The following is a 26,175-nucleotide window of genomic DNA, read 5'->3' on the forward strand; positions in this document are numbered from 1 at the left end:
AACTGCTCTCCTTCGGGAAGCATCGTAAATGTCTGCCATCAGACTCTGGACTTGATCCCATTCCTCACTGTGGTTATCAGTGGCTGAGCCTTGCACTAAATCCTTGACAATAAATTATTTCACAAATAATTCTTAAAATAGTCACATAAATCAGGGGTGTGACTATGCTCTACATTTTATAAAGAAAGTGAAAGAGAGGTTAAAGAACCCACCCAAGCTAATGAAGGTGGGGCAAGGGCTGAAAGCTAGGAGTTGACCCTGAACTTGACTGGCAGCCACAGCACCACAGTGCCCAACCCCCACCCGAGGACCACATCCTGCCCTCTCCAGAACCTGGCCACCACCCTTCTGCTGGCCATCAGCCTTCACCTCCAATCACCCATCAGCACTGCTCTTTCCACACCTATTCTGGAGTAGCTGGACTGCCAGTAATGCAACCAAGTCAAGGTCGAAGTAGGGCCAAGAAAAGAACACGGGACATCAGTAGGCTCAGGGGGTTATAAGTTTTGTGTCCTTTCTTTTCTGGGCAAAGCAGGAACTTCAGACTCCATCTTGAAATCAAGGAATAAATCTTTCTCCTCGTGGTACAGTAAGGATGATTTTTCTTAAGGAAGAATGAAGACTTAGGGACTTCCCTGGTGGTGCAGTGGTTAAGAGTTCGCCTGCCAATGCAGGGGACACAGGTTTGAGCCCTGGGCCGGGAAGATCCCATATGCCACAGGGCAACGAAGTCCATGCGCCGCAACTACTGAGCCTGTGCTCTAGAGTTCGCGAGCCACAACTACTGAAACCCATGTGCCTTGAGCATGTGCTCCACAAGAGAAGCCACTGCAATGAGAAGCCTGCACACCGCAACGAAGAGTAGCCCCCACTCGCCGCAACTAGAGAAAGCCTGCACGCAGCAATGAAGACCCAACGCAGCCTAAATAAATAAAACATCATTTTTTTTAAAAAAGAATGTAGACTTAAATGTAATAAGCAAAACTTTAAAACCATGGGAAGAAAGTGTGGAAGGATATCGTTACAACTTTGGGGGGACCAAAAAAATTTTCCCTTAGAAGACAAAAAATAGTGTAATGAGAAGACTGATATGTATTTATTGCATTTAGATTAAAATGCAATACAGCTGTTAAAAAAAAACCTCTGAACAACTGAAAATATCATAAATGAGGAATTAAAAGATAAACCATAGACTAGAAGACTTCTGTTACTCTTCCAACAAGGAGATGTGTCTGGACTCTACAAGCCCTCAAGGAAGAGAGCACCCAACTCCCTGGCCCTGATACTGATCAGACTTTTAAATGTTTGCCCAACTGATGGGTGTGAAATTATATCTCATTGTTGGTTTACTTCACATTTTCCTGATTACTCTGTCACTACTAGAGAAAGTGAGCATCTTTTTATGTGGTTATTGGAGACGTTTGCTGTTCTCCATCTGAGAACTTCCTGTTCATACTGTTTGCCCAGTTTCTTCCTGGGTTGTCTGCATTTTCCTTATTGATCTGTATGAGTTCATTCTGTAAGTAATATTTTAACAAAAATATATTGATTGTTAAAACTTGCTAAACTTTATGATTACAAGCTTTTATAGAACTTAAAGAATCAAAACAGGTGACCAAACAAAAACAATACAGTTCAGATTTCAAGTATTAATTTAAAATGGATGTTGTCCTAAAAGTAAAGCAGCGTTTTATTTAATAGTAGAAAGATTTACTTGCAAGTATTAAATTTGACTTGCTGGTGACTTCTGATTTTGAGCCATCGCATGAGTAGCCCAGATCAATGTTGTTATTTTTGCTTGTCAACAGTGAACTTTTTAATTATAAATCAATTTAGACCTTTACATACATACTGACAAAGTATAGGAACCAGCAATTCTCAAAAGAGTACACAGCCTCATTAGTAACCAAACAAATACACACTAGATCAATAAATTCCCAGTTTTTAGAAATCTAAGTGGCAAAGTTTTTTGAATGATGACAGCCTATGCAGATGACGAGATATACTGACATATTCTCATCCAGTGCTGGTGGGAATATAATTTAGTATAACCTAAGCACAGTGGAATACAGGAATATGCAGCGAACCTTAAAAATGTTCATAGTGTCTGCCCTAGTGATTTCACCTCAAGGGATTTGTTCAAAGGAAATAATCAGTCACAAGATTCCCCAGCCCATCCAAGGATGTTCATCCCTGTATCACTCCCCAATTTAGCATCGTTCATTAGGTGTACAGGGCACTGAAAAGTTGGCTCCTGGATGGCTCCAGGCAATTACAGACCTGCTTTCTCCATGAAGAAACGTATTCTATATGATTAGAATGGGATTCAGCCCCCTCCCCTAATTCCCACTTCCAACTCAGGCCTCGCCAGAGTATCCTATCAAACAACCTACAGCAACTGCTTCAGGTAGAAGAACGCACCCCAACCAGGCCCATCAAAGTCCTTCCTGGCAGGTTTTTGCCAGAGTCACTGAAGGAGTCCTACCTTGTTTAAGAGGACTATAGTTCTAAGGCATTAGTCTTGGACTGCGGGTTGACCATGTTGCCCACGAGACCAAAAAAAAAAAAAAGTCTATCCCAGAAATGGGTACTCCAAGATGCTATCCAGACCCTGAAAACCCACTTCAGCCCCACATAACTTACAACAAGAGCCAGTAAATCCCCCTGTTAGTTAAGCCCGGCTGAGATGGATTTCTGTCACTGGGCAACCAAAGTTCCCTAATACATTAACTTTTATACACTAAAGTAAAATGGAATCAAATGTTTAGACTACCTCACAGGGCATTTTGTTCTCTCCCTCTGAGATGAAACTCTTCTAGAAAATCTAACAAAATTCTGGTAGACTTTCTGCTAACACAGCAGATGTACCCAAACGAGATAGTCGGGCACAGAAGCTGCTCATTCCATTATTTCAAACAAGCCCATTTTTCCTGCCTAAAATAGAGTACCCATGCCACAGGGAAACCTAAAACAAATGCCCACCTATTCAGTTATTCCGCTCTCAGTCACTGTATCATTTCTACAAAAGGTGGAGCTCCCCCCAAAAGGGATATACAATATAAAACATGTATTACTTATGCAAATACAGAACCAAAACAGGAAAAAAATATTGATAATACTGGGGAAATTCTTCCATTTCTCATGTAGGCTGAACTTTTGGTATTTTTTCCAGCCATATTTCATTGGTGAGAAACAAGGATAACATTGTGTAAGTAACAATGCACTACTCGAGGGTGCCACTGGAGCTCCAAAGAAGAAATACAGATGGCTAACAGGCACGTGAAAAGATGCTCAGCATCACTAAACATTAGAGAAATGCAAATCAAAACCACAGTGAGGTATCACTTCATACCTATCAAAATGGCCATCATCCAAAAGTCTAAAAATAGCAAATGTTGACAAGGATGTGGAGAAAAGGGAACACTCATAAGCTGCTGGTGGGAATGTAATTTGGTGCAGCCACTATGGAAAACAGTATGGAGGTTCCTTAAAGAACTAAACACAGAGCTACCATATGACCCAGAAATTCCACTCCTGAGTATATATCTGGAAAAAACGAAAACACTAATTCGAAAAGATACATGCACCTCACTGCTCAGAGCAGCAGTACTTACAACAGACAAGACATGGAAACAACACAAGTGCCCATCAACAGAAGACTGGATTAAGATGTGGTTGGTGTATACACACACACACACACACACACACACACACACACACAATGGAATATTACTCAGCCATAAAAAAAGAATGAAATGCTGCCATTTGCAGCAACATGGATGGACCTAGAGAGTAACATTATGCTTAGTGAAATAAGTCTGCCAGAGAAAGACAAATGCTATATGATATCACTCATATGTGGAATCTAAAAAATAATACAAATGAATGTATATGCAAAACAGAAACAGATATAGAAAACAAACTTATGTTTACCAAAGAGCAAGCAGGGAAGGGACAAATTCGGAATATGGGATTAACAGATACAAACTACTATATAAAATAGATAAGCAACAAGAATATGCCATACAGCACAAGGAATTATACTCATTATCTTGAAATAACCTATAATGGAAGATAATCTGTGAAAATACTGAGTCACAGTATTCAGGTGCTGTACACCTGAAAGTAACAATATTGTAAATCAACTATACTTTAACTTAAAAAAAAAGAAACAAGGAGAATGTTAAATGAAGAAACTTTAAATGAAGAATTTTTTTTTCTTTTGACTCACAACCTAAAGAAAGACCAAAGAAGCCAGCAATTAGATAATCTAGATCCCACTCTGTACGGTGTCCTTTATAATATCAAGCACCTTAAAGAATACCCAACAGTTTGGGGTTACATACACGCAAATAACATTTTGATACGTAAATATCACCACTGGGAACGTGTTATTCTATTTTTTCTGTAGTTTGTCACTTTTGTTTTTTAAAAACAGCATTACTGAGATATAACTGACATACAATAAACCGCACATATTTAAATCTGGCAAAGTTGTGACATATGTATGCACTCATGAAACCTTCGCCACAGTCAATATAATGAATGTATCTATCAGCCCTGAAAGTTCCTTCACACCACTTTATAATCCCACCACACCATCCCTCTGCCCATCTCCAGGCAACCACTGATCTGCTTTCTGCCACTATAGATTTATTTCCATTTTCCAGAATTTTATATAAATGCAACCATATAATATGTAGCCATTTGAGTCTGGCTTCTTTCACTTAACATGATAGATTTGAGATCCATCCATGTTTCAGTGTGTACCAAAAGTTCATTCCTTTCTACTGATGATTAGAATGCCATCATATGGATATATCACATTTTGTTTAACCATTCACCTGTAGATGAGACATAGACTGCTCCCACTTTGGGGCTATCATAAATAAAAATTAAGTGAACATTCACGTACAAGTCTTTGGATGAGCATATGCTTTCATTTCCTAAGGGTGAATGCCTGGATCAGATAGTAGGTGCATGTTTAATGTTTTATAAAACTGCTCAGCTATTTTCCAAAGAGGTTACACCATTTTGCATTTCCACCAGTAGCATGAGTTCCAGTTTCTCTATACCCTCACCAACACCTGATGGTCAGTCTTTCAGTGTAATTTTAGCCACTCTAAGAGGTGTTTAATGGTATGTGTTATTCCATTTTACCTAGCTTTTGCTGGTTTAATTGATAGAAAGGGGGGAAATTCATATTAAAACTAAGTGCAAAGAGCTAATAGCTGCCCGTGAAAGTAATGGATTTCTTCTTACTAGAGATATAAACTAAGGACTAAACAACCACGTAATAAGAATACTATAGAAGAATTTCATGTCTTGGATGGACAGATAAACAAAATATCCTTTAAGTTCCCATTTATCATAATACATCATGATTTTATCAAATGCAAAAAACTTGGTGATTATAGACAAGAAATAATTTCTAGAAATGACTCATAAAACGAAACAATTCATGGGATTAACATATACACACTACCATGTATAAAACAGATAACCGGGCTTCCCTGGTGGCGCAGTGGTTACGAATCCGCCTGCCAATGCAGGGGACATGGGTTCGAGCCCTGGTCCGGGAAGATCCACATGCCACAGAGGAACTAAGCCCGTGCACCACAACCACTGAGCCTGCACTCTAGAGCCCGCGTGCCACAACTACTGAAGCCCGCCTGCCTAGAGCCTGTGCTCCGCAACAGGAGAAGCCACCGCAATGAGAAGCCCATGCACCACAACGAAGAGTAGCCCCCACTCGCCACAACTAGAGAAAGCCCGTGCACAGCAACGAAGACCCAACGCAGCCAAAAAAAAAAAAAAACCAAAAAACAGATAACCAACATGGTCCTACTGTATAGCACAGGGAACTATATTCAATGTCCTGTGATAAACCATAATGGAAAAGAATATGAAAAATAATGTTTATATATGTATAACTGAATGATTTTCCTGTACACTTGAAACTAACACAACATTGTAAATCAACTATACTCCAATTAAAAAAAAAACAATTCAGATAGAAAAACAGAGCTTGTTCAAGGAAGAAGTAATACACCCTTATTTTGAAACATGCTCTGTAAGGGTTTCCCGAGACTTTTTAGTCTTTGGAAGTCTATTACTAACAAAACAAAACTCAAGGTATAAATTATTTGTTATTAAACTGTATACACAGACACTTACACCCATATGTAAAGCCCCTGTCTTCTGGTCCATGACACCTGATTTCCCATCACTGTTCTCGTTTCACTTGCTTCCCTAAACAGTCCAAACTCCAAAGTCAGTCCCCACGAAGACACTCAGGAAAACACTACTTTTCTTTTTCCTTCAGTCCTTCTGCAAACCTGCTGCCTTAGTCTCTCTCATTGCACCTCCCCATCCATTCTTTCCTCTCCACTCCCTTATTCTTGAGCTACTGGAGGAAAAACAACATGTATGTGTGGATGTAAAGTCTGTGATCAAAGTTCCCTGCCCTTTGTGATTCCCTGTTTCACAGGAAGCATCCATCACCTGGCCCAAACCCACTCCAACAATCGAAAAATGCTCATTCATCCTTCAAGATTCACCTCAAATTTCACTTTCTCCCGCTTGCAAACTTCATCACTCCTCCTCTGAGTCTCCACACTGTTCACGATCCTTTTACTGTTCTGAATTTGCCATAAGCGCTTGATCCCCAAAGAAGCCCCACCACGAGGCTCTCCTTTACCACAGAATAGAGTCCACGGGCTTTCTGACCCTTAGGCTCCAGTCTACTACCCAGCTCAGAGTCAAGTTCCAAAAAGTCACAATTACTTCAACCCTGACTATGAAATGGGTGGAGCACCAGGGTAATTTGGTGAAGAAATATTTAAAATGTTAGCTATTTAAGAGATATTTGCCCAAATGCAGTTACCACTTAAAGATCAGATATGACAACATTCTGTAAGCATGACACTTTATTTTCAATGAGAGAAGCATTCTTAAAGCTAAACCTGTGGGGCTTCCCTGGTGGCGCAGTGGTTGAGAATCTGCCTGCCAATGCAGGGGACACGGGTTCGAGCCCTGGTCTGGGAAGATCCCACATGCCACGGAGCAACTGGGCCCGTGAGCCACAACTACTGAGCCTGTGCGTCTGGAGCCTGTGCTCTGCAAGAAGAGAGGCCGCGACAGTGAGAGGCCTGCGCACCGCGATGAAGAGTGGCCCCTGCTTGCCACAACTAGAGAAAGCCGTCGCACAGAAACGAAGACTCAACACAGCCAAAAATAAATAAATAAATAAATAAATTTATAAAAACAAAAAAAAAGCTGAACCTGTTTCCTTACTCACCTCTGCACACAGATGCTACCAAAGTTATCAACCTACCGATAACCAATCCACACACTGGAGACTATTTATGAAAAAAAAAATGCAGAAAATGGGAAACAGGACTTTCCTTGGCATCATTTCTCAGAAGTTTGATTTCCATTTAAGTAATTCTCACCTCATTGGACATACTTCTTATCACTCAAGATACTGAGTCCAAATATAGAAAACAGATTCTTTAAACACATAAGAAGCTGAGACCTGTCAGTCAGTCTTAGACAGATAGTACAGACACTGCCACATTTGAGCCAACAATGTACCACTTGGATAATATCAAAAGATACATGCCCTGCTTCCCAAGTAATGATGCCACACCTGGAATTGCACATATGGATGGGATGTGCTTCAGGTCGATAAACAAGTACCCTGCGACCAATAGTAGAGCAGGGTTTCTTTGTTCACGGATAGATAGCTTACATTTTTAGATCTGCTCCAAGGGTTCTTTTAATGAACAGTCACCCCCCACTATTCTGGCTACATTATGAATGAGCCCCAAAGAGTTGGGTTCTTCAGGGTAATAATGAATGCCTGGGATCTGTATTTACTCTCGAAGAGGTGGTCATGCCCACATGATTCCCCATAATGTACACACAGTTATCCTGATGGAGGAAAGGAAGGTGTAAAACCCTGATTATCTGGAAGGTAGTCCAGATACATGGAACTTTACAGATTTAGAACTATTGGTTCAGCCAAGTTCCATCAATTTCTCGCTATTCATCAGCTTTTATGTTGAGCACTAAGGATGCAGAGAGAAATGAGAGAAACCGCCCTCAGGAAATACACATTCTCTGGATGGAATGACCTCGACACAGATGCAAATAACCTCGACAAAAGTACTGTAGTTTCCAGAAGTGGAGGTGCCAGGGAGAAGGAGATGATTAAACCATGGGAAGGATAAAAGAGGTATTCGTGAATATTAAAGATGCAATCTGAGAAGCTTAAAGGAACCCTCAGTTTTCAGGATAACACTGGCCAGGAGAGAGAAGATAAGCTTTTCTTTTGCTGAAACATAAAAATAAAGATGGGTGATCCTATCATCAACATTTATATATCAATACCAAGGAAAGAGAAAAGAGGAGCTGATTTATATTAGAAATAAATTCCTCTAAGACAAAGAGAGCACACAAAAGGCCGGGAATGCAATCCAAAAGATGGCTGAGCCCCAAAGCCCAGAGAGAGAAATGAAACCATGGTCACTCCCAGGCAGGATCCAGTCACAAAAACATCTTTTTCAACCTTAGGTGAGGGAAACATCTAGAGATGTGAGGAAGGCCTGGAATGAACTGGAAGAGGCGAGTGCAACAGGAAGCAGGCAGGGAATAGAGAAGCAAAGCAGCTCAAGCTCAGTTTCCCTCCAGTTGCCTGACTCGGCACCTTTTGTATCTAGAATGATCTCCAAAGTCTCCTCAGCTTCTGCATTCCGTTGACTTTATGGATTCTCCATAGGAACTAGGCAAAGTCTGAGTATATCTTAAAAGCTCTCCAAGTATCACTGAATAAAAGGCTTACTTTCCATAAGTAAGAGTTAAGGTTCTGATCTCAATACAAACATTTTAAATTATAAATCCAGAGGGGTGTGAGGGTTGAATAATACACAGGAGAGCAGAGATCTGACTCCCAGATGCCCTCCCAAGAGGTTAAGTAATGACAGAAAGAGCCAGTTCCATGAGTATGTTTCAAGAAGATATTATCAGCTGATACACTCACTGGGTACCAAACAGCCACAGAGACGAGAGGGAGAGAAAGAGGGGAGCGGTATAGTAGGAGACATGGCCCCTGCCCTCCACCTTGAATATGAACATGAAGCTGGAATTGACACGATGACGGATTAACACTGCAAGTGAAAATAGCAATAATTCAGGAGTTCAAAGGAGAAGTCACTGCAGTACAAACACATCGCAGAAAGAACGAGACTTAACGGAAGAAGGGCGTCCTTGGAATATGTGATTAAAAGGCTGGAACAATCACGTCCAAGTCAATAACCAGAAGACGGTGAGTGGATCAGAATGACTGGAGAGGGAAGAAACTAAAACTAAGACTGGAAACGTAGGTTTCGGCCATACGGCAAGGGTCTTAGCCACAGATTAGGACTTGATCTGGGAAGCTGTGAGGAGCTGTCCAGGGTTCTCAAAGACACAGGGATTGAACTGATGAGTGGGGAAGATAAGCAGAAATAAAAAGAACTCTTAAGAGGGTGTTAAAATACCGTAGTGTGAGCTAGTTTTCACAGAAATCTGGGTTTTTAATACCATACGACCATAAGAAGTACCAAAGCTCGGCAGTAAGGAAAAGAGTGTGTTAGTCTAATCCCAAATCAAAAACAGCCATAGAAATAGCAAAAGATGGGAATTCCCTGGCGGTCCAGTGGGAGCTAAGATCCTGCAAGCCATGAGGCACAGCCAAATTTTAAAAAAGTAGAAATAGCAAAAGACTCTACTATCTGGAGTTCAAGGAGAATCCTGAAACCACCTCTTCTTTAAGAGATTAATTTTTTAAATTTCATATTTATCTTAATATGAAATGCCTAATAAGCCCCTGTTCTATTTTGTTTTCCTATTCCTTTCTTTTTTGTAATGATCCATTTTGTAAGTATTTACCTGATGTCTTCTGCCATGGCATGGTGACAGCCAAACTTTTCATTTCCTATTTCTAGCAAAGAAAGAAAACACATAAAGGTAAAGAGCAGAGATTTATTTGGTCAGCGGACTTCTTTGCTCTCCCTCTAGCACACTTAATAGAATAAAGATTTAAAACATATGGAATAATGCTCCAAAATAATTTGCTCATTGCTTCAAAGTACAATAAGTACTCTTAATTAGTAAGCCATAAATTAACATGCTTAAGGAAAGTGGAGGCTATTAAAGAGAAAGTGACTACTATGATTAATGACATCATATGGGCATAGATGCCATGTGGGAATTTAAAAGGAATTTGAGATCCTCTAAGGATTTTGAAGTCATATGTTACATACTGTGTAAGCAATTGAGACACCCATTATTCAGGAGAATATGGCTTGATCTATATTCAAGAAGGCAATTTTCTTAGCAACTTGAGCCCCTTTACCTGAGAAGCTAGACCTATTTTAATTTTATTCTGTGATTTCAGTAAAACTGAACTTTATCAATTAAATCTGAATTAACAAAGTTACACCTAGGGAAAAAAATCTTTAAAAAACACACGTGTGGCTAAAGCATGTTAATTAACATATATTCTGAATATCCTTTCAGATGGACTGAAATCTGAATATCAACATGCAAAGTAAATCATCACCCTAGTGGTTTTTGCTTTTGATCCACAAAAGAACAGTCATAGATGGTTGGGTAGCACAGAATCCTCTCTATCAAACTTTTTATGTAATTATAGGAGAATATACAACTGTAAGAATAATCTTAGTGGCATGATTCATTTATATCAAGATCTCTGAACAAGACACCAACCTGGGAAGTGTTCTGGGATTTAGAAGTAAGTCGAGTAAAGGTTGCTTCAACAAAGGATAATTTGAACATTGCTCAAGGTCAAAGAGACATACACGTGTATAGGTATTTCTGTACGTGTGTGTGCACGTTATTGAGCTATAACTCGTATAGAATAAAGTGCACAAATCTCAAATGTGCAGTTCAGTGATTTTTACATATGTATATTCCTGGGAAACCGCCAAGATAGGGACTATTATCAACACTTCAGAAGATTCTTCCTGCGCTCTCTCCCAGGTCAAATCATTATCTGACCTCTATCATCATAGTATGATTTTGCCTTCTCTCAACCATCATATAAAAGGAATCATACAACATGTACATATTTGTGTCTGGCTTCTTTGGCTGAACATTAAGACAGTGAAATTCATCCATGTTTGTTGCACGTAGCAATAGTTTGTTCTTTTTAATTGCTAAGAATATACCATCATTTGCTTATCCATTCTACTACTGATGAACATTTGGGTTGTTTCTAGTTTGGAGTTATTACAAATCAAGCTACTATTAACACTCTTCTACAGATATACTTTTTGTGGACATATGCACTGTATTCCGTTTTCTTGATATATGCTTTGAACTGCTGGGTCATTAGGAAGGCATATGCTTAGCTTTTGCAGAGTGTGCTAAACAGTATTTCTCCTGAAATATTAATGGACAAACAAATCACTTTCTTCAACATGCAGAATGATTTGTTTAGTTATTTCTTCTTTTGTATCATATACATTTAAAGTTATACAGCCTCTAACGTAATGATTCCTTTCCAACACAAATAGCAGAATCCTCTGGGAAACCTTTTAAAACTAAAGATTCCTCTATGCCTCCAACCTCTGCCAAACAAAACCCTATTGATAGGTGAGAATTTTGAACTACTGCTTTGTGACTTTACTACTGCATTCAAAGGCTATAAATGCAATGAATGGGTTGAGGAGACATTTCTTGAGAAAATTTTAAAACAATGTTATGCAAGTATAAGGTATTATTATTTTATCTAATTTTAATTCATTTAAATTAGTTTCACCTAGAAGTAAAAACTAAAGTCAGAGGTGTTAATTCACTAGTTTTTTTTTTTTAATACTTGTTTCACTCTCGCTGCATTTCTAATGAAGAAAACAGTTCTTGATTTAATATGGCAATCATTACATCCAAAGAAAATCTGCAAATTCAAGCCATAAGTGTTTTTAGAATTGAAAAAATCCTTTTTTTAAGAGCACTGATACGGAGCCCCCCAAAGCAGCCACATCATCAGAAACAGGAAAATAAAAAAATAAAGGAAAAAAACTCATCTGAAATGAGAAGGTGAAGATTAAGACTCCTTTCAAAAGATAGTGACATTCTGAAATTTGTCACCTGAAAGTCATATACCTCATAAGGTAATGGTCATGAAGACCCAAGGCCTCATGAAAAACTTCTCCACAGCAGACTATTAAATTCTTGTGTGAGGGAGACAAACAAACAGAGCACCAAACCATCTTCCTCTCCTGCCCAGAAATAAGTGCAAAGCTATAAAGAACTTAATTTTCAAAGATGTCATAAAGGCAGGACTGAAAAGAAAGAACCAGGAATTACCTGGAAAAGGACGCAGGATATACCTGACATAAAACTGACATCAGAAAAGATAAAGCTGAAGGCTTATACTGAATAGACACAAGGACCACATGAATGAATGGGTAAAGAAAGACACGAATAAACTCGTACAGTATTACTCCTGGTTTCTCTTTTGGCCATGGAACCAGCAGTGTTTGTCCTGTGAACCTCAGCAATCAAGTAATTTCTATATAATATTAAAAAGACTTACTGAGAAGCAGAGTTTAACAGAATCATTAAACTGGAGCCATAAATTTAAGAGACCATCCAGGCAAGCTCTTTTTTCAAGGTGAGGAGATATGGGTGACACCATAAAAAAAGAGCTCTGCCTAGCACCAGCTCACATTTTCATGCATGGCAATGGGAAGACCAAATGTTTATTAAACCATCAAAATGGGTGGCCAGTGTCCAAGAGGGAGAAGATAGAGGTTCAAAAGTATCCTCTTGTCTGAAAGGGATGCCGAAGCCAAACAAGAACCCACCATTTTCCTGATGGATCAGTGGTTAGAGCACACAATTCCCTTCCAGGACTATTCCAGAGATTCCAAGGATACTGTCATCATCTGTGGTTCTGTTTCTTTTAAGCCAAACAAAGCAACCTGGTACCTTTAATATATAATGTATCAGCTTTAGAAACTGTGGTGTCCTTCATAAACTACACCAATACCTTATGATGGATCTTTCAACAAGTGCTGACGCTTTCTTCAAAAAAAGGAATATGTTCCCCCAAATGACCACCTTTTTCATCCCAAAGGTTCACATTCACACAACCACGGACACTTGATACTTTCTTGGCCCATCTTAAACACCAAAATCAAGCTTCAGATTCAACATTTCCTTCCATCCTTGGTGATTCCAAATCACAATTAAAGAAATAAAAAGCCTGGCTCTTCTCTTTTAGTCAATATAATCCCCTAAGAGTCCAACTCACAGAACATTCACATAAAATATTAGCTTTATATATTTAGAAGAGATAAACTGAAACAGCAAGGTGATCAATCAATTTTCAATTACATTTGGCATCTGGAGAAGATTATGGGGCATGTACTTACAATCGACATTAGTCATCAAATGAGGGGGTTCACACTTTAAGGATTCCACAAACCCCCAGAGTATGTAAATTAGCACCATTAATCACCAATAAAAGCAATCTTTTTTCTTTGATTAACAATTCATCTAGACATTCTACACTGTTACAGTTTAAAACAAATACACATAGGAGTATTTTAAATGCTTCATTTAAAGCCAAATGGATGACTATAATTAACTAAAGAACTGCAATTAAACAGATTCATAAAAATAAATTTTTAAAAGGAGTTTATACAGCAGATACCCAAGTGAAAATACATTATGTATAAATACAGACTTCTTTCTTTGTAAGTTCACCTTTAAAACTTTTTAGCACAGGTTACAAAGTTCAGAGTTGAACTCTTAGCACTCCTATTTCATCAATAAAGATCCTTTCTTTATGCTCTAAAAACAAATGGCTAAAACAAATATTTCAAAGCACAGATTTCAGCATGAAATTTAGCTCGCACATTATTTTATACTGGATACTTACTATATCAAACTTCTGAGTGATGTTCCCCTGGACATCCAGTAAATAAACCTTGCCATAATGTGTGCCCAGTGCCAAGAACTGTAAGAAGAACAGAGGGGTACAGGGGTCAGTTTCTTTTCTTTTTTTTTTTTTTAAAGGGCATATGCATTTTTTTGTTTTGTTTTGTTTTGTTTAAAGAAGATATTGGGGGTAGGAGTTTATTAATTAATTTATTTATTTTTGCTGTGTTGGGTCTTCGTTTCTGTGCGAGGGCTTTCTCTAGTTGCAGCAAGCAGGGGCCGCTCTTCATCACGGTGCGTGGGCCTCTCACTATCGTGGCCTCTCTTGTTGCGGAGCACAGGCTCCAGACACGCAGTATCAGTAGTTGTGGCTCACGGGCCTACTTGCTCTGCAGCATGTGGGATCCTCCCAGACCAGGGCTCAAACCTGTGTCCCCTGCATAAGCAGGCAGATTCTCAACCACTGTGCCACCAGGGAAGGCCCAGCAGTCAGTTTCTTAATGGACCATTCATACACAATTAGTAATAAAACCATCTGCAAAGACACTTAATGTGTAAGTGATCTGAGATGTCTTGGATGACGCACATTCCTTTGAGAAGGCTTGTTTCCAGCTTGGAGGAAATCACAGAACGGGACCTTCTTTCTTGGGATCATACAAGCTAGCTGTCAGAATGACTCATGAGGACCCTCATCTACTGACAACTAATGGTGTGCATGTGGCCTGTACACAATGCCCTGATGGACTGAGGCAGCAAATTAAAATGCAGCTGTGAACGTACGACCAACCCACGGTTGAACTCAGCATCTGAAGGGAATGATTTGTAAACTCCCCTTAATTTATGGCAACTGCGTAAATCTGTGCTATCATTTAAGTTCAACATACACATTCATAAACACACACACACACACACACAGAGAAACAACAAAGTAATCTTATTTAGGAAGGAAAATCCATGCCACACTGAGATGCAAAAACTCAGATGTACTTATGCTGTCATCGTGAGAATGCCTCTCTAAAAGTAAACGTGTGATATTAAGTGTCAATGTTTATTTTTGAATGCAAAAAAGAAAAAATCCTTTTCTGTCACAAAAATAACTGTTGAGCTTTGTATTCATTTTATGACATAAAACTAGTTCATAACTCCCACTGTTTCTTTAATTCTTTGAACTAACCCTAAAGAAATGAGAAGAAACTTTAGGACTACCTGAAATAGGACATGAGATTTCTCTTCCCTTTTATTTCTCTAAGCAGTACTCAGAGAGTTCCAAATTCTCTGTATTTCGTTGCATGTGAACATGCTTCATCGCAACCTAGAATGAAACGCTTAAATTTATAGGCACTACTGAGTTTTTCAGTCAAGCAGCACAATCTTGAAAAAATTAACCTTACAGAAAGTCAAGATTGAAAAGGATTTCTCAGAAAGGAATTGCTGAAAATGAAATTTCAGATCAGGCGCTTAAAATATAAAGCTACATTAAAGAGGCGTCACAAAAAGGAAAAGGAGGGGGTTCATTAGAAATTCAGTCCCAGCAATGCCTTTCACTCCTGCAAGGTTGCCTTTTTTTCAGGAAGAAAAAAAAAGTCCCCCGGGGAAAAAAATCAATACTGGTTAATAAAACATCAGGTGTGCAGACATAACTAGGTATGACGATTCCACTGCACAGGGCTGCCTGAATGCACAAGGTGCCAGGCCGATTACTCATCCAGGGCAGACAACAAGGCTGCTGAAAACAGGATGTTGGGGCCCTGGAAAGGGCAGGGGAAGAGGTAGTTCTGGGGGGGAAATGAGTCTGAATATTTAAACCAAACAGGGCTGTTTCCTCCAAAGCAAAAGAACATTCTAATCAGAAATAGAGGACTCAGAGGGGTGTAATTTCTTCTCCACAGTGACACTCTGACAATATGTGAATAGAAAAATACCACCTAATACTAGCTACAAACAATACTCCATTCTGAGGCCACCTATGGTAAAAGAATAAATGGGTTTTAAAAGCTCACTACACCCAAGTACTTGACAGTATTGACTGTGCTCATAAACACTGTATTTACTTTGTTAGAAAACTAAGGGGGGGACTTTCCTGGCGGTCCAGTGGTTAAGGCTCCACGCTGCCAATGAAGGGGGCACAGGTTCGATCCCCGACTGGGGATCTAAGATCCCACATGCTGCATGGCGTGGTCAAAAGTCAAAAAGAAAAGAAAGAAAGAAAACCAAGAGGGCCAATGCTTTAATACTGGGTCATTCTCTGATATCTCTGTGAAGGCCATTCTTGAACTTCCAATTATATTTTATCAAAGTTTTAAAGGTTCTATACAGAGTACTTTACCCCAAATATTAATTCTTTCCTTTTTTCTTTTCAAAATTACTAGTTTAATTCATTTAATACTTAAGACAGAAAGGAAACGTAAAATAATTATTTTGATTGTATGATTTCAACCTAAAACTATAATTACTTTAGAACATCTTTGAAAAAAAATGCAGTGGTTTTTATGATAAGCTACCTTTTGTTTAGGAAAACATTTCATCATTTGGATTAGATAAATTATTGTTGCTCCCTTTTAGAAATAACTTTATGTGCTCTTAAAACAATCAAGTTTGATAAGGCAATCGTATAGTTCTTAAAAATTTAACTACCAAAACTATTAATGAGTCATACTTTCATTTGCTAATGAAAGTTTTTAAGTTGCTTTCGATTACTTAAAATACAAGAAAAAAATGCAGAATTGGCCACAAGTCACAAACATAAATATAAATCCTTTAAATATGACCCTCCTTCCAGACATGAAAAGCTTTGTGCTTTTGTAACTATTGAATTTTTTTTCTTTTAACCTGAGAGCACTTAAAATCCAGCATGGGCAAAGAATAAACATAATTTAATTAGTCCCTTTCCTGTTTAAATACAGAAACTTGACTCATTTTATAAACTATCATTTGGGCATTGAATCCTTCTGAACAATACACCAGCATAATGGCTTTTCCTTTGAACAATTGGACTTTTTGTAAGTAAACGGGTAGAAGCAGCAATAAGCAGTCTTTTGGACACCACGAAAGAAACAAGAAGGAGCACATTTCAAATGTGTTCAGCTGTATAGTAATATCTATGTTTCACCTAGCACTTTACAGCATTCAAAGCATTAGAGCATGGACTGCCTTCAATTACACATAAGGAAATAAGTTCTGGGAGTTGATGTGACTCCCCCGGAGACAGTCAATGAGTGGCAGAGCTAGGGCCAGAATTAAGAGCTAAAATTCTCTCAACTGGATCAGAAGCCTGGTAAATAGAAACATGAGCCTCATATCAAGAGTGCATGTTCTCAAACTTAGTCTGACTACAGTTCCCACTGTCAGGCTCCTTGGCCAAGTTGGATTAAGTACGGTGTTAATAAAGTTTGACCTCTGGGGAGGCAAACTTTGTTCTCCTTTTCATCAATTTGGTGGTTTATTCAACACACACACACACACACACACACACACACACACACACACACAAAGCACCTATGATACGCTTAGACAATAAGCACGTATGACTTAAAAGGATGACGGTAAAATGATGGAGACAGAAATAAAAAACTGAGTAAGATTAAATTTTTAGAGTATGCTTTAAAAGTAAGTACAATTGACTCGTGAACAACACAGGTTTGAACTGGGAGGGTCCACTTAGACACAGATTTTTTTCAATCATAGATAGCTGGCCTCTGAACAATCTGGGGGGCGGTTAGGGGCACCCACCCTTCCTGCAGCTGCAAATGTGCATGTAACTTATAGTTGGCCTTCTAGATCCACGGTTCCTCCAGATCAGTGGTTCTACAGCCACAGATTCAACTAACCAGGGACTGTGTAGTATTTACTACTGAAAAAAATCCGTGTATATGTGGACCCCATGCAGTTCCAATCCATGTTGTTCAAGGGTCAACTTTGAAGGAGGAGTGTTAGACAACAGACACTGAGGCAGATGGGACAGGCTTGTGGTAAAGACCATTTTAGGCAGTGTGGATACAACTTGCACAAAGGCATGTAGTCACATAAAAAGCAGGACAAAGGCAAAAAATTACAAATAGTTTTATATGGTGGAAGCATCCAGGGCAGGAGACAGGCAATGAGATTGGCAAGGTTGGTTAACAGGAGATTTCTGAATTTTTTTTTTTTAAACTTTTCAGACTTCATCTTGCGTGTAATAAGAGCCATTGAAGAGTTTTATTTATCTATCTATCTATCTATCTATTTATTTATTTATTTTGGCCGCGTTGAGTCTTTGTTGCTGCGCGTGGGCTTTCTCTAGTTGCAGCGAGAGGGGGCTACTCTTGGTTGCGGTACGCAGGCTTCTCATCGAGGTGGCTTCGCTTGTTGCGGAGCACAGGCTCTAGGCACGCGGGCTTCAGTAGTTGTGGCTCACGGGCTCTAGAGCACAGGCTCAGTAGCTGTGGTTCACGGGCTTAGTTGCTCCGCGGCATGTCGGATCTTCCTGAACTAGGGCTTGAACCTGTGTCCCCTGCATTGGCAGGCGGATTCTTAACCACTGCGCCACCAGGGAATATTTATGGAGAGATGAAAGGTAACAAAGTGAGTGTGTGTTTGGGGGTGGGGTGGGAGGGAGTGTGTTCAAATCATGAAGACACCAGGAAGCCAATACAGAATTCTAGGAAGGAGGAGTGCATGATCAGATCTGAATTCCTGGAAGATTATTTCAGTAGAAAGAAGTGTTATAAATGGACTAGGATGAAATCAGATCTGAAGGAAAATAGATTGGTTCACGGTGTGTTCATTAGTTCCAGGGAGAAATGATGAATGCCTGTATTAAAAGATCTTTGACTCAGCCTGGGAGTGGACTCAAGCAGGTGACATGGGGGTAGAAGCCAGGCAGAAGAGATGCTGTGAGTAAGAAGAGTCAGGAGTTGCTGCCAGAGCATCGCACCTGTGGCAGAAAGTGGTCAGATATGGGGCCAATCACACAAGGAGGTAAGATCTCAGAGGACCTTAAACACCACATGAAGGAGCTCAGACTTTTATTTACTGGATGATGAAAATCAGATCTGGGTAGAAAAATGGGAGGCACACGAGTACAGCCAGGAGAAGATGAGGGCCTTGGCTAGGGCGGGGGTGGTGAGAGAACCACCAGGACTTAGGGAATGACTGGGCGGAAGGGGAGAAGGAGTCAGCTTTGGCTTAGGTGATGCCACCAAATGGGGCAGAGAACCCAAAAAAAAACAGAGGCAAGGGAAGGAAGGGAAAAGAAGATGAGCTCATTATGGACATGGCGAGTCTCAGGTATAAACAGAACCAAAGGTAGAGCTGTGTAGGAGGCACCTGGATAAATAAGCACGCTATTCTTGGAAGGGTCAGAGTGGAGGTGGCCACAGAAATCATGAAATTTAAATATCAAGGAGAGTACACATTTGGTCTTCCCTGGTGGCGCAGTGGTTAAGAATCCGCCTGCCAATGCAGGGGACACGAGTTTGAGCCCTGATCCGGGAAGATCCCACATGCTACAGAGCAACTAAGCCCGTGCGCCACAACTACTGAGCCTGTGCTCTAGAGCCCGTGAGCCACAACTACTGAAGCCCGCGTGCCTAGAGCCCGTGCTCGGCAACAAGAGAAGCCACCACAATGAGAAGCCCACACACCGCAACAAAGAGTAGCCCCCGCTCTCAACAACTAGAGAAAGCCCACGTGCAGCAACGAAGACCCAACGTGGCCAAATAAATAAATAAATATATTTTTTAAAAAATACACATTTAGAAGACATGTGGCCAATGGACCAAATCTTGGGAAAACCAACATGTAAGGGAAAAGTAGAGGTGAAAGAAACTGAAAGAAAACCAGAAGGGAATAACAGAAGTGATCAAGAAAGTGATAAGAAAATGGTGTCATGATAAGGAAGTCTTAAGAAAGGTGAGATCCGCAGTGTCAAAAGCATCGAAATTTCCACAAATTGGTGAATGGACAAAGTGTGTTCTGTCCATACACTGGAATATTATCCAGCAATAAGGCGGAATGAAGTGCTGATATGTGCTCCGTCACAAGTGAACCTCAAAAACACGATAGTAAGTGTAAGAAGCCAGACACAAGAGACCAAACAATGTTTGACTCCACGTATATGAAACATCCAAAAAAGTCTCATTCATAGAATCAGAAAGTAGATCAGTAGTCACGTGGGGCTAGAGTTATGTCTGTTCCATGACATAGCCTGATCACTAGGAGAGAAGGCAGGAGATGAGGGGAGGTGAAGTAAAGAAGTGGACTAAAAGGTCCTTGAGCAGGAGGAAGAACAGCTCCTGTGGGGAAGGATGGGCATGGATTCAGATGAGCTGGGAAAGGGGTCAGGAATTGAGGCTGATCATGCTTCGTAGTTTCCATTTTCTTAATTAAATAGAAATGAGATCATCCTCTGAGAGTGAAGGGATTGTGGCTGAAGAGGCGGATTGGGGACCGAAGGAGCTGATGAAGGACAAATAAATATCAGCCCTTTCAGTGGCATGTGCACCTCGGCACGCAACGTGTACCAGCACATGGTGGGCGGCTTTGGTCATCTGAGCACTGACTCGGAGCTGAGAGTGTAGCTGGGGGGCACATGAGGGTCAGGGCCATTAGAGAATTGAATCTCTGGTAAAGTTAACTTAGGATAGTTGACCACTTGACAGAAAGAAAGAGAAAGAATGGATTAGAGATCAGGGCTCCATAAAGTCACAAAACAGGGTTAGTGGGAAGACGAACACAATAGCTGCAAGGAAAAAAGGATAAGAGAGCGTTGCCCAAAAGATCCTCAAGTCCCAGGGACGGACACCCTCTAGAGTGTGGCCTTAAGGGTAGAGAGATGAAACAGGGCCGAAGGAGGGGGTTTCTGGAAAAAGAGAACAGACAGCACATATCCTACTGCCGTGCTGAGCAAGTGCAGGAATCTGTTCACAATGGAATGAAATCGGTAGTAAAGGGGAACTGGGTGGCGGTAAGGAGGAGGATGGGACACTACTGCTGGTAACAAAGGGATAAAGCCAGGAGATGGATCAGAGCTGGGGGTCTGCCTTTTGTGGAGGTACCAAGGCTCACTCACAGGGCTGATAGGGAAGACAGAGCAATGGGTGAAACTCCCTGGCCTCTGATATTCCAATTATGACCCAGATTGTTTTGGTCTAAGAATGGGCTAAGCGTCCTGTATAGTACTTAGCCTGGATTCAGAAAGTTGGTGGGAGGGCTTTGTTATAGCAAAGGCCCAGATGTGGAATCTATTCATTCATTCATATAATAGATAAGTAATCATCTGGGGCCTTGCTACTGATTCCTAAGGCCTCCAATGGAATCTCTTCTACTTTCACGAAAGCAATGAGCTCCACAATACTTCTCATCTTAACACTTTCCTACTCTACTACTTAAGAGCTGAGGAATTAAGCACTAGGGTTTCCGAGAACCACTTGCTACAAACCTTTCACATCCATCATCGTCTGAATCCTACTTGATATACCCTTGCAGTGGGTGGTGTGTGTGTGTACAAATACATTTATATAATATCTCTGGTTGTTGTTTTGGTTTTTTGTTGGCGAGAAAGGAGAGAGGAAGAATGGAAAGGAGACACGATTACTGTAAAAAAAAAAAAAAAAAAAAAAAAAAAAAAAAAACCACCATGCAAAGCACCCAGACACCAAAGTATCAACAAACTTACCACAGAAACAACTCACAGCAGAATCCTCTACATGGGTCACCTTACCTTGTCGTGGACTGTCATGCAGCTAGCGGCATCCTTCTGAAGGATTTCAGTTACCCCATTGGAGAGCCTTTCATACTTCAGTTTGGGCTCCTCTTCACTCTCTTCTTCCTGCACAGAGAGCAGAGAACATGACAGCCCTCAAGGACTTATTTGAAAGACTCAAAACACACATTGTAAGGGGGAACCAGAGATGGTTCCCTCAATGACTGTCAGCAACCCAACTACAGCTAAAGGTTAAGATCCTCATGTTTCATTTTTCCAACTGGTCTATCAACTGCTACAATTTCAATGGCAGAATAAATTCAAAAGCTGGAAAGAGGACTATATATACTCACTGTTGACAACAGTCAACTTTAGCATATTAAATACAATACTGTCTGTCCGACTATGCAGACAAAGTCAATAAATAGCGTATGGGCAAAATACTTGTCAGTGTGCCCTCATGGACATAAAACACAGCAGTGAGATAGGAATATAATAAACCTCTAAAAGACATGAATTTTGCATTTCAAGATTACAAGTATTTTTGTCAGATTTGAGAATATCTCATGTTAATTAGAAAAATATAATTATAAAAATTAAGTCAAAGTGAAAGAAAATTAGAAATTTTATATAAAACAAACTATATATTACTCTTCAGAAAAAATATTTTAATATTTATTTTAAATAACTGGTAAACCATGAACAGTCATTATTTATTTAGTTTATGTTAGAATATTCACTGTTGACTCTCATTGTTATGTTAGAATATTCACTGTTGACTCAATCATTTTATATGTATTCAATATTATCACTAACTTTATATGTTCAATTTCACTGTTGATACAGCATCATAAGACATTCTTGATCCTCAGAGTTATAAAATAAAGTTAGGAATCTATGTTGACCATAATGGCCATGAATTAATAAATCAAGGTTATAAAAATTATTACAATGATTCAGAAAAATATTCCATTTTACTTCATCAGTATGTAATGAGAAACAAGAAAATATGCACATACCAACATCTATGATTGGATAAAGCTGGCCAAAAGAGAAGTTCACAAAAATGATCTAATCATTGACATTTCCTTCAAAAATAATTGTGTAGTCCTCACCTTCCAGCTAACATTTGGGTAGTTTGAGGCATATCAATGTTCTCACCTAGAATAACTAGGAAGGCTTAATGAACTATAGAGAAACATCACTCTAAGGCATCAATTAAAGGGCTGCCGAGGCAACCTGAACTAGAAGAGTCAGGATTCCAAGATAGTGGACAAACCATGGAGAGGTGAGCTGGCATTCTACAGCCATTCTTCATGGAGGCATTTATCAACAAGAGGCTGAGAATCTCTACCTGGAAAGATGGCCACTACTGGGAGGATGGAAAACAGCAAGGCTTCTGGTACTTGTGGGGACTGGGGACCTGATGGGCTAAGACCCCAGTGGAAGACAGAGGCAAAGAAGTGAGTTTGTTACACAGCCACTTTTCCCCAGAGGACAACTGTAAATTTCCAAAGCTACATAAGGTATGAGACAAAAATGCTAAACAGAAAGCCTCAAAAATGCAAACTCACTGCCTTGATATGCTGGGAAGGGAAGAATTAGAGTTCAGGAGCCATCGGGAAATGAGATCCTGGTGAATACCACAGGCTCTCATTTGGGACTCCTGGTCCCCAGGGGATAAGCACAATAGCTTCCCCAAACCTCTGTCTAGCTTCAACTCAGTTCAATCCCTGACTAGAGTAAGGTACATAACCCTCAACCCATCTGTCCAGTAAAGGAAAGGTTGACCCCTTGGAAAAAGAATATTATGGGGACTTCTACAATTCTTCACTTACAATACCGAGAATTCAATAAAAAATTACCAGGTGCACCACAAGACTGGACCAAATGACTGAAAATCAAGGAGAAAAAAATATTGTAAAAACAGACCCATGGGTGACCTACTAACTGGAGTTAGAAGAAAAGGACTTTAATATAACTATAACTAGTATGTTCTGGAAGGAAGGAAGGAAGGAAGGGAGTGAGGGGGGGAGGGAGGGAGGGAGGAAAAGATGAATAAGACAGATGAAAAGGGAGATTTTCAACAGAGAACTGTAATCTGTAAAAAAGAATCAAATGAAAATTTTAGAACTGAAAAATATAACTGAAATTAAGAAGGCAATAGATGGCTCAACAGAAGATTAGCAAAGCAGAAGACAGGATTAGTGAGATGGAAAACAGGTCAAAAGATAGCCAAAGGGGGGACTTCCCTGGTGGTCCAGTGGGTAAGACTCTGTGCTCCCAATGCAGGGGGCCCAGGTTTGATCCCTGGTCAGGGAACTAGATCCCACTGCATGCCACAGCTAAGAACTCCACATGCCACAACTATGAGTCTGCATGACACAACTAAGATCCGGCACAGACAAAATAAATAAATAGATAAATAAATATTTTTTAAAAAAGATATCCAAAGGGAAGGCCAGAGAAAGAAAATGTATGGAAAATAGAGAAAAATTATATGTAATATGTGGAACACAGGGAAAAGGGCTAACATACTTTTCAACACAATCCCACAAGGATAAAGAAAATGGGAAAATGGGAGGGAGGAAAGACAGGAAGAACACTTACAGAGGAAACAACTGAGAATTTTCAAAACTTATAAGACATCAACCCACAAGTTCAAGAAGCTCTGCAAACCCAAGCAAGAAATATGAAGAAAATCACACCTAGGCTCATCACAGTAAAAAGAAAATTATGTAAAAGAAAAATGACTTGCAGAGTAGTAAGTACTGAGCCTCTTAAAGATTATAATACTAATAAACAGTCACACAGAGACCACAAACTCAGATGCTTACAGAAGTCTTTACCCCTGGAGCAAAGACCTGCAGCTTCACATGGAAAGGGGCTAATTTCTGGTTAAACAGAAAGGATGAGATATATCAAACATCATGCTACAGACTTAATAGGTATCTCATTTCATCCTGACTTTAAAAAAACTATGGAGAGTTGAATATCATTATCCCATTTTACAGATTTTCAGTAAAAACTGATGATCAGAAATTTTAGGTAATTTCCTTAAGATACACAGTGGGTAGAAAGGAAAGCCAAAATTCAAATTCAGTTATGAATGCTCTAATGTCAATGTCTTGTATAAAAACTGCTATAAAAATTACACTACAAATCACAACAGAAGCCTCCATAATTTTCATGCCTACAACTATAAACTATGTGATCAATAGGAATTGCTTAAAAATGTGTTTCTTTAGCAGGTGCATTAGTTATCTATAGATGCATAACATGTTATTCCAACATTTACCGACTTAAAACAACAATCAATATGTATTATTTAACTGAGTTTCTGTGGGTAAACAATACAGAAGTGGCTTTGGCTGGGTGGTTCAGATTCAAGATCTGTTATGGGGTTGCAGGGAAGGTGTGAGCTGGGCACCTGAAGAATTGACTGGGGTTGGAGTACTGGCTTCCCAGATGACTCATTCAAATGGGTGGCAAGTTGGGGCTGGCTGTTGGCAGGAGGCTTCAGTTGCTGGCCTCCTCGACTTCTCCAAAGGGCTGCTTGAGCGTCCTTAGGAAATGGCAGAGGTGGCTTCCCCAGAGTGATATGCACAGTGGAAACCCTAATGTTATATATGACCTAGCTTCAGAGGTCACACACTGATGCTTCTGCAATATTCCGTTGATCATGCGGGCCAGACGAGATTCAGTGTGGGAAAGGAGGACACAAGGGCAGGAATAGTAGGAGGTGAGGATCACCAGGGGCCATCATGCAGACTAGCTACAAGAAGAGTAGTAAAATTTTAAGAGCAATAAACCTGGTTTAATTTAAAAAATCAATATTCCATGTCTACTGATGAGCTGTCTTAAATTTTCTTCTCCAAGTATACACACGCTATTAGTTGGTTATTTAGTAAAAGGGTGTTAAAATCAAAGATGGTCTACCTACTATTAACTTTCCACGAAGAACTCTAAGAACTAACAGCCACAAAAGGAAGTATCATGTTCATGGTTCTTTAAAAGACCTACCCTTCTTTAAAAAGGTAACTGCAATAATCACCCCAACCCAAGGAGATGCTACATGCCCAAAAGTGACCTGCTGTTAAAATAAAATATCAAATAGCTAATTAACCAAGTCTTAAAAAACTTAGAAAAAAGAAAATTAGAAAAAGCAACAAATAAACACTTCTACTTATGTATCTACAAGCAAGAAATAGAAATCATTTCAAAGCTAACACTAAATGTAGCAAAGGCAGGATGTGTGCATTCTGAAGTAAATGTGTTAAATAAAAATTGAATCCTGAATGTTAGTCTTTATAATAAGATGTCACATGTTCAGGTCTAGACATCAAATGTGCATCCAATGGGAAAAGTTAATTCTAGCCTCTTGACTATTTTGCATAAAAGCACTCATCCACGGACCATTAGGTGAAGTTATGGTAAATAAGGTTTGCCTGTCTTATTTATAAGTGAAAACTAAATAATTTCTCTCACATAAATATACAAAAATAAATACTTTCACAGCACAGTTCACTGAAGCATTTGTG

General features: G+C 39.7%; 1 protein-coding gene across 1 annotated transcript in view; it reads right to left on the reverse strand.

The window, feature by feature from the left end:
• The window catches only part of VPS41 (VPS41 subunit of HOPS complex), a 194,646-nt gene that overhangs the window by 133,343 nt on the left and 35,128 nt on the right, over positions 1-26,175 (reverse strand). Inside the window, exons 3-4 of the mRNA XM_082631906.1 lie at positions 21,653-21,760; positions 13,955-14,032 (exon numbers count right to left, since the gene is read on the reverse strand). Of these exons, the coding sequence (XP_082488032.1) occupies positions 13,955-14,032; positions 21,653-21,760 (186 nt within the window). The remainder of the gene's footprint in view (positions 1-13,954; positions 14,033-21,652; positions 21,761-26,175) is intronic.

Source organism: Mesoplodon mirus (assembly GCF_964341445.2).
Source record: "Mesoplodon mirus genome assembly, chromosome: 9".
NCBI classification, from domain to species: Eukaryota; Metazoa; Chordata; class Mammalia; order Artiodactyla; family Ziphiidae; genus Mesoplodon; species Mesoplodon mirus.